The 10,383-nt window shown below is 33.2% G+C and overlaps 1 protein-coding gene across 1 annotated transcript; it reads right to left on the bottom strand.

Moving 5' to 3' along the window:
• Positions 1-1,105: 1,105 nt before the first annotated feature.
• Positions 1,106-7,855, bottom strand: LOC139886554 (calcium-dependent protein kinase-like). The gene is made up of 8 exons (XM_071870396.1): positions 6,749-7,855; positions 5,902-6,045; positions 5,633-5,785; positions 3,359-3,474; positions 2,858-3,025; positions 2,620-2,747; positions 1,819-1,918; positions 1,106-1,411 (listed from the first exon to the last, which is right to left on the bottom strand). Exons 1-8 carry the CDS (start codon positions 7,506-7,508, stop codon positions 1,337-1,339), a joined length of 1,644 nt encoding a protein of 547 aa, XP_071726497.1. The 5' UTR covers positions 7,509-7,855; the 3' UTR covers positions 1,106-1,336.
• Between the last annotated feature and the right edge of the window lie 2,528 nt (positions 7,856-10,383).

Genomic DNA, 10,383 nt, shown 5'->3' with positions numbered 1-10,383 from the left:
TCTTGAATGTTATTTTTGTCGATCGTTTTCCCGCCTAAATAATAACATTCATCACGAAGTGTCTCTTCTAAATGTTCATATTTTCGTGTGATCTTGATGCCGGAAAAAAAAATTCAAAAAAAACGAAAAAAAAAAAAATTTGCTTCCCCCCGATTGGTTACTTCCCCATTGATCATGCCCCTATATATATATATATATATATATATATATATATATATATATATATATATATATATATATATATATATATATAAATAAAAATCATGAAGCATCTTCAATTCTTAAGTTCTGATCCTTCACGTAACATCTAAAAAAATATGACCCTAGTGGTCAAAACCATTGATCAAACAATGAGTAAGGTTCGGTATAAATGTTCCTGTCTATCTAATACATAAATCACGGAGAATGTTAACACCTGATGATCAATTCACCAATAAGTAACGATTCTAAAAGCACACTCAAAATTGACCATTTTCATAGCAATTCAGTATGGCCGAATTTTCATTCACCACGAGTCAAATGGTATACAACTATGCATATATATTGACAATTAACCGCAGTGATAGCAAGTTTGGTGTGCATGTATATTAGCCTTATCATTCTGTTTGAAGTTTGAATCGGTAATCAGTGTTTTTTCAGTATTAGTGTGTGTTGATGTGACGCTTAATTTCAGTCCTTTAATTTATCGTTACGATTTATTGTTGAGAATACCATAAGTCACTCCAACCAAAGATTAAGCCATTGTAAGGTGGTCATTTCTCAATTTCGCTTTTAAAGATGCAATAACGGAAGTAAAAAATGTAGAGTGAATGAATATTTACTGATAAGTGAATGAATGAATGAGTTACATGTATAATTGAAGACAAATGTAGTGTGTAAGACTTACTAGTGTGTATTGCAAGACTTAGAGTTATAAAATGACCATAACCATTGTGTTGAAATCAAACATTGTCCATGTTAAATTTATTTTGGTCCTTGAGAAAAGTAATGAAAAAAAGAGACTAAAATTATGAAATCACACATTTAGCTATCTAAAATTTTAATATTACACTCCCTCACATTAGTGCACTGTTCATATTATGAAATGTTGTAAAAGTTACGAAAGTAGTTAAGAATGTGTATCACATCACTTTAAAACACACACTATTATAAGTAACTATGTCATATCTAGAGAAAACAAAACAAACAAAACTCACAATTCCAAAGGGAAGAAACGAATTGCAAGAAGCCTCATCTACATAATAATTATAATTGATAATAATAATAATAATAATACTCTGCTATAAACGACAAACACTCATTCCAACCTGCATCTCTTAAAATTCTGCTGAAAGCATCAAAAAAGCTTGGCTTGATGTGTGGTTCCGCTTCTCATCATGTTGCAGAACTCCTCATAGTTGATCCTTCCATCCTGTTACACACCAAAACTATAAACATTTGCACAAATACAAGTTTCTAGCCATTACAATTTCTTAAAGGTGTTTTTTTTTTCAGGGTGATCGACCATCTAATCACATTATATTGGTGTTTGGTTGTGATACAAATCAAAGATGGGGTCACGTGTATGTGTATTTGAAGGTGTTGTTGGCAATTGATAAATAAGCTAAGGGGGTAAAACATTTTATTAGCTTATGTCAAGGTTTATTTATTTATTTAGCAGTAATATCTTTAATTAAGCCTAAAAGTGTTTCTAAAAGGTTGTCATCTAAACAAAATATCTTTTTAGTAAAAAGTACATAGGTAAATATTGACTTACATTCAGGTGTTGACATTTTTAGAAATATGTGTGGGGGGGAAATGTAAATATTGATGACTTACGTTATCGGTATCAACTTCTGAAATGATATCCTTGATGGTAGCTTCATCACCCATGTCGTATTCCTTCATGGCTTTTTCCAATTCATCTATGGTGATATATCTGTATTTAACGTAACCATAGCAGGTTAAACTTAATTATAAAACGATCCACAGAAAGTACTAACTTCAATAATTTGATCCTGGATATAAAACTTCTTGTTGACTATGACACCAAACTTATACTATGCAGATTCGAAGTTATGACTATGACACCAAACTTCATACTATGCAGATTCGAAGCAATCTCAGGGTAGAGAAGGGGATGACTTTCTCTTCCTATGGGCCTCGACTCAGGGTTAAAGAAACGACTTCTCTCTTACTCTACGGTAGAGGAAGGATTGTCTACATCTCACCTCCCGATACCTCGCATGTGCGGGATTGGGTATTATTGTTATTGTTGTTGTTGTTGTTGACTATAAATAAAGTATTGATCATTATAAAATTTGGAGTATCACTTATAAGATTCAGCTACAGAGTTTTTGCATTCTATAATCATATTTGTTGGAAACAAACTTATTTGACTTGGTAAGTAAAACTGCAACATTTGACGATGCTTGTAACTTTCTATAACTGTTCAGATGCCCAGACAATACATGCATATTCTTTAATTATGACCCCAACCGAATCAGTATCATCAACAATTCTTTGTGATGACTAAAAAGGATAAAAGAGTTAACATGATTGTTATTTTTTATATAATTATATCCCGACTACAGTAAAAGGAAAAAGTACGAACAAAAGTAAGAGTTAAGTGAAACTAACCCGCTATTATCAGTGTCAAAATGGCAAAAGGCTTTGTATAGGTGCTCATCTCTTTCAAGTCTGTGTCTGTGCATAGTAGCAGTTATGAACTCAATATAATCGATTGTTCCATTTCCATCCACGTCAGCCTGAATGAAACACATAATAATAAAGTCAAATTATGGGTCGATCAATACCTGGCCCGCCCATTTTACCATCTTTATTATTGAAAGTAAGGTAAACATGAATGAATGCTTACGGCTTCCATGAGTTGTTTAACTTCAGACTCTGAGAGCTTGGAGCCGAGGCGAGCAAGTCCAGTCTTCAATTCCTCATACGTAATTGAACCACTTTTATCTGTGTCCATGTTTACAAACATCGCTTTCAGACCTTTTATTTCTTCCTCAGACATACTTTCTGCAATTACCTGCATTCAACCACACACGTTTTGACATTTAAATTTTGCTGGTTGCAGTTATTAATTTATGAAAATAGTAACGAAACAAGGATTAAGGTTTGGGCCATGATATAATGACGGGACCCGTAAATATATCTACCAAGTACTAAGATGATTGAGAAGGGTGTAAAATGGTAGTGTAAAAATTGGTACTGTAATCAACAACATTTAATTAATTAATTAATTAAAAACACAAACCTTCCACATATACTCCATTATGTTATCTTAATAATTGTTTTCTTATACATGGAATTATTATTATTATTATTATTATTATATTATAATTAAGTTAGAGCTTATTACTTTGAGAGCGAGTTTCTTGAGCTTATTCATTGCTCTGAATTGTTTCATTCTGGAGAGAACAGCACTATCAATAGGCTTGTCTGATGCTTCTCCACCTTCTTTAAGCCATGGGTGCTCTGAATCAATGAATAACATTAAAAAAAAAATGGTTAGTTAATCTGAAGGACAATTGTTATATAATAATTGCAAGAAAAAGCAGTAAATAGATAACATAACCGTCTGACACGAAATCCAATTGTTTCCATATTGTGTTGTTCAATGTTAATACAAACTATTTCTTTGACAATAAATTGTCATCACGAGATATAGAGAGCAACGGAGTCTTCTTCTCTTTTTTTTCTATTTTTTTTTTCAAAAGCAGAGAGAAATAAAGTTAATCCAACATATGATGATCTTTTCCATCATTGAGGTGATCTTTAGATATTAAATTTTCTATTTGTTGTCAAGCATTCCATGTGTCCCCTGAAAATGGTTGTAATCAAGGTTGTAAAAGTAATGAGTCGGGGACAAGACAGGGAACGAGTCCGGAGTTGACCAAAGTTGACTTTTAGTAATAAATAAATTAAACATCAACATATTACACACAAATATATCGAATATAAAAATTTTAAACATAGATATAGGGCACAAAATCAAATTTGGGCGAAAAGGGACGGATGTGTCCACAAACCGACACATCAAAGTCGTCAAAAGTGTAATTCAGTCGGTCAAATTTACAATGTAGAATTTATCTTAGGTGCCATAGTATATATGTTTATGACTTTATGTTAACGAAAAATTTCAAGAATTTACCTTAGGTGACATACGCATATAGGTTTTCTCCTAAACATAAACATATATACTACATGAATAAGCGTATAGGTTTTGTAAGATGATCTTTTGCAGGTAATGCTTATTGTGTTGAAAATGATATAAAATTGTACTGTTGACAAGTAAATTTGCTAAAACATACCTTGTACTATTATAAAAACATAAATAGGTCTAGGGTTTGGAAGATGATCCGTCTATTTCTGTTGTTCTTTCTTAGGGAAAAATGTAAAATGATGCTAATAAGTAAGCAAACATATGTTGTAGTCATGTAAGTATGCTTGTGTAAGTAACAATGTACCTTAACAACATAGAGCAAAGCAACTAAGATGTTGTCATTTAGCATTAGCAGAACAACAACTAATTGAATCCGCATTGGTTAAGTCACGGTCTAGAATGAACCGAACAACAAGAAGGTTGATCCCGGGGTGCTGAGTTTGTCTTGTTGTAGTAGAATAATTGCACTATCTTCAATATGCAATATGTGCTACATCCATTCAAAAAAGTAAACTAAATGACTTGCACATAGCAAAATTGTTCAGAATATTCGTGAATATAATTGTCCTAAACATAAACATATGGTGTTTGGTTCTTCAATGTCAACACTATGTTAATCTTTTGGACAATTATATTCACGAATATTCTGAACAATTTAGCTATGTGAGAGTCATTTAGTTTACTTTTCACTAAATAGAGGTAGTACATATTGCATATTGAACTGCAATTCAACTATTCTACTACAAAAAGACATGGTTTCAGTTATGAAGGTATGTTAAACTGTAACTTAGCACCCCAGGATCATCCTACTTCTTGTTTGGTTCATTCTAGACCGAGACTTGACGAACTCATGTTCAATTGGTTGTTGCTAATGCTGAATGACAGCATCTTAGTTGCTTTTGCTCTATGTTGTTGTTAAGGTACATTGCTACTTACACAGGGACACATACATGACTCCAACATATGTTTGCTTACTATGAGCATCATTATGCATTTATCCTCAAGAAATAACAACTGAAATAGACACATCACCTTCTAAAACGTATGTTTATGTTTTTATAATAGATCAAGGCGTGTTTTAGATAAAATTTCCTCATCAAATAGGACAAATTTATATCATCGTCATATTTAACATACTAAACATCACCTACAAAAGACATATCATCTTACAAAACCTATATTATGCGTATTCATATAGTATATATGTTTATGTTTAGGACAAATTTCAAGAATTTATCTTAGGACAATCTAGAATATATGTTTATCTTAGGTGTCATACGCACATATGTCTTTTCGGTTACTTATTCAACCTATGCTATTTATAGGATTCACATAAATTATCAATAATTTATCTTAGGTGCCATAGTGAGTTTCAAGCATAGAGGTGGAAAGGGCATTTGTGTCTATTTACAATCCAAAATTCGAAATATTACTCACACAAAATCGCGTTACGAAAAAGTAAATAAATACCGAGAACTTGAGCCGCCGTAATTCTCTTTCTTGGATCTTGTGTTAACATTTTACGAACAAGATCTTTTGCACTCCTTGATATTGAAGGCCATGGTTCGGTATCAAAATCAATAACTCCTTCGAGTATAGCATCAAATATTCCCTTTTCAGTCTCTGGTCACATAAAGGTTAAAGATCCTTATTCATTAATAATAATAAAAAAATGATCATAATAATGATAATGACAAAAGCGAGATACGATAAAGAGAAATAATTATTATTTATCTTACCTGCCCAAAATGGAGGCACACCGCTTAGTAGAATATACAACATTACCCCTGCACTCCAAATATCTATTTCCTTCCCATAACTACGCCTTAATACTTCTGGGGCAACATAGTATGCACTACCAACTATGTCACGTAACACCTTACCTAATAAAAATATTGACATAACATATTATTAATAATATTAATTTAATATGATTAGCATGTATATTTAGACCCCGGTAAATCAGGAACGAAAATATTAGTTTGTGTATCAAATTGAATACAACCTTCACCATATACTTTGTACGGATTAATTAATCATATACTAAATTCGTGAACAAAAATATGTAGATGCATTATTCGAAACATTCAAAGGTAAAATATTCTCTTAACTATTAAGCACCTACATTCTATGTAAGATCCTCTTTATATTATATCAATAGCACTTATTAAACAACAATATGTTTTTTTTATTCATGTAAAATGTTAACAAGGTAACTTTACATCATTCATATTGTTCACTCAAAATGATTATCAAACAGCTTATTATCATTGAGAACCAAGCTCATTCAGAATATTTGAATCATTCAAATTATGAACCATTCGGACTATGAACCATTCAGATTATGAACCATTCAGCGTTTAATCATTTAGTTTCATCACTTAACAATAAGTGTGAAAGCTATTAGTAGATCATTTCTAAGAACCTATAATAACCTGAAACTCTATTTTTATTAATTGTTATAATGAGACAGGTATTCACGAAATTCTTAAATCAAATTTCTGAACACAATCACACAAACATACACAAATATTGACCAAATAAGATAAATTTCAGCATATAAGAGTAACTCAAAACTGGTCATACCTTCTTCAATAAACACAGACAACCCAAAATCAGTTGCCTTCAATACTGAATTTTCATCCTTAGTATGAAGCAAGAAATTTTCAGGCTTGAGATCCCTATGCATCACACCCATAAAATGACAAACATGAACAACATTCACAATCTGTCTACAAATTGAAGCTGCAGCTTTCTCGGAATAATATCCCTGAGCTATAATCCTATCGAAAAGCTCACCACCAGCACAAAGCTCCATTACAAGATGAACTGATTGTCTATCTTCATATGTCCCTTTAAATTCAACAATATTTGGTTGACCACTTAAATGTTGCATAATCTGTATCTCTCTTTTTATATCCTCTTTATCATTCTTACTTGCAAGTTTCCTTTTCAAGATTGATTTACAAGCATAAGTATGACCAGATGAATTCTCAGTACAAAGATAAGTTACACCAAACTGACCTCTACCTAATTCTTTACCAAGTGTGTAGTATCTTCTTATATCCTCAAAAGGCTTACCCAAAATAGTATTTGGATCTGAACCCATAACAGGTCTAGGGTTTGTAGATGGTTGTGCTGCTGGTGGTGGAGTTGTTTGTTGCGGCGGCGGCGGTGGCGGCGGCTGGTGGTGGCGCTGAGGTTGAGTTTCTTGATGAGATCGAGTGTAGCTTGATGTGGGTTTTTCATAACTTTCAGAAACTGGCTGGTAAATTTGATGTTTTGAAGATCTATAGCCATTGGAATTTTGGTTATGACGATTTTTTTTGCTGAAACAGCCACCCATTATCACAGATCCAGAAAAGAGATTCAAAAAGGAGATAAAGATTTATTTTTTTAGTAAAAGCTTAAATGTTTGAAGAATCAAGAAACAGAGCCATGATCATGGATAAATGAAAGACATAATTTTTATGAATAAATCTAACAACTTTTGTAGGGTTTGAGAAAACCCAAAAGGGGTTAGATCAATTTTTTTTTGATTTTATGTTATGAATATAAATAAAAACGAAAACTAAAAAGTGAACAACAAATGATTAGGATGAATGAAAGTATTTGGAAATGAACATGTGTTGCTATTGAGCAGCGTGTTTTTTGGGCTTCACACGGTCTCTCTCGTGAGTGTGTTTGGTGCAGACATTTGGTAAGAGAAATATCAATATTAAATTGATTATTTGCCTGTCAACACATATACCGTAGGGCACACTTTCGCATTTTATGTGTGATTCATGGAATCGTAATCCAAAATAGACTTTTCTTCTCCATTGATCCCTATCATATCTCATATTACTAACAACGTTCTTTGATTATTAATTTGGCATTTAGATTCATTTATTTATCAAAAACTAATTTATAACCCGCGATTTTACAGAATTTTAAAATAAAAGGTCATAAAACTTATATTTAGAGGTATCAAAAATGTATTGGAATGAAAATCATTGGCAAACTAAAAAATATATATATATATGGTGAAATAAAATTTAAAATGTTATAAAAACACTTGTGTTGGTACAATTTTCCGTATAGCGTCTGTATGGTACCAGTACAAGATAATAGCTGCTCAACGTGTGGCGTATGATGTTGATTGATGTTTGCCCTCGAGAAATAATCTCTGCATATCCGGAACACGGATGAGAGGTCCGTGGGGTGGCCTCAATCCATCTGGGGATCAATCTGTAATTGATCCGTCTAGCGTATTGCTGCTAAGCGGCTAATGTGCGTTTAGAGTGAGAAAGAACTGTGTGAGAGAGAAAGTATATTTCTCTCTGACTGAAGTTCAGATGTGAAATGTGGTGACCCAGGGGTCTATTTATAGGCGCAGAATGTCCGAAATTCTCGGGATACACGTGTCAATTACTGAGTGATTCTGTTACACGAAATATTCTGAAGGTCGGTGGCATGTGCTGACGTGGTTGTGTGCCGTTCACGCGCTGAGTTAAAGGGCTTAAGCATAGAAGCTGCCTGCAGGGCTTACGCTTGACGCTGGGCGGCCTGATGTACGCTGAGCGGCAAATACTGAAAACCCCAAATTTTGTTATCTTTTGTGCTCTTTGATCCATTTTCTGTATAAAAATGGTGTTTTTATGCGTGTATCCTCTAGGATACACCATTAAGTCTCCCCAGTTTAATGTCTTTATTTTTGCAAAAAATAAAGTCATTAAACTAAAATATAAATGATGCTTTTTTTCTCGGGAACAGGAACCTGTTGTAGCCAACCTTTTCTCTGCCATGTCAGTTACTTTTTGATCATTGTCTAAAAAAAACACCCGTTTTTAATTTTGAATTTTAGTTTTCAATTAAATTTATTTTCCCGCATGTTTACTCATTCGACACGTGGCATCATTTTGTCCATACGATTAACCGCAACTATTCCTCTTTCACTCTCTATTTAGGATGCAGATTTTTCTGTTTTGTATTTACTTCTCTTCGAATTAACTTCTCCTCATCTACCTTAAATTCTTTATTAGGAAATTCTCTTATTACATACGCAACCAATGGCTATCTTTAATGTTGAAGGTATTCCAAGCAGGATTTCATAGACCTATCTCGATCGTGTCAGAATCACCTTTCCCAAATTTTTTGGTGCCGATGCTGTACTTCCTGGCCCTCACGATCGTGCGTCTCGTCCTCCTTCTAGAAAAGTAGCTATTTATGGTCGTGCTTTATATTTTTTTCACCTTCGTGTTCCTTTTACAAAGTTTTATTTAGACGTGTGCTGCTTCTATGGCGTTAGTGTTGGACAATTTGAGCCTATGTCTATTCGCAAAATTATGCTTTTCGAGATGTATTGTATGGCTCGGAATATTACACCTTCTGTACGCCTTTTTTTCTTATCTTGCAACCATAAAGCCTTTTGATAAAGTATGATTTTGTATTACTCTGGATGGATTTTTGCTTAATTCTGGTGATACAAATGAGGGCTGACAGAGTACTTTCTTCTTTATTAATAGTGAAGTTATTCCCAACGATTGTCTGAAAGCTCGTTATTGGCGTACATCGCTTGATCCTCCCAAAGTTATTCATCCAAGGATATCTTCTGAGGAACAAAAGTTATTAAATACAATTAAAAAAGAAAGAATTCCAACCCGACGATACCCAGAACACATGCTTTCTTTATGCTCCTTTAATGCTAAATGGGATGCAGAAACTCGTGGTTGTGCTATTGTTATTGTTGAGTCTCCAAAATAATTAAGGATTTAATTATGACAAAACTGTAATTTATTTGCACTAAAATGTTATGTGCAGCCAGCACAAGTTTGTTTATGTATAGACAGCAGATATTGCTGTGTCGAGTGTTTAGTTTGCTGCTTAGTCTACCAGCACAAGGTAGTCAGTGTTCTTCAATCAGCACATGATGTATAGTTAGCAATTCAATAATATCAAGTGACTCGGCAATGAAGAATCAGCATAGCTGGAATGCAGCTTACTACACAAGACAGCTATGCTCCATTGCAAGCATAGTAGTTTTCTGAGTGATCTACATCAATTGTACTATTTAACAGAAGTCAAATACAAAGTTGATGTGATGACCCGGAAATTTTGACTAAATTTAAACTTAATCTTTGTATGATTAACATTTCTGACACGATAAGCAAAGTCTGTAAAACTGAATCTCAAAATTTTTGAAATACCTTCGGTTGTTTTCGACGATTCGCGAACAATTA

Source organism: Rutidosis leptorrhynchoides, chromosome 1 (assembly GCF_046630445.1).
Source record: "Rutidosis leptorrhynchoides isolate AG116_Rl617_1_P2 chromosome 1, CSIRO_AGI_Rlap_v1, whole genome shotgun sequence".
Classification (NCBI taxonomy): domain Eukaryota; kingdom Viridiplantae; phylum Streptophyta; class Magnoliopsida; order Asterales; family Asteraceae; genus Rutidosis; species Rutidosis leptorrhynchoides.
This window is presented reverse-complemented; position numbering and strand designations above follow the sequence as displayed.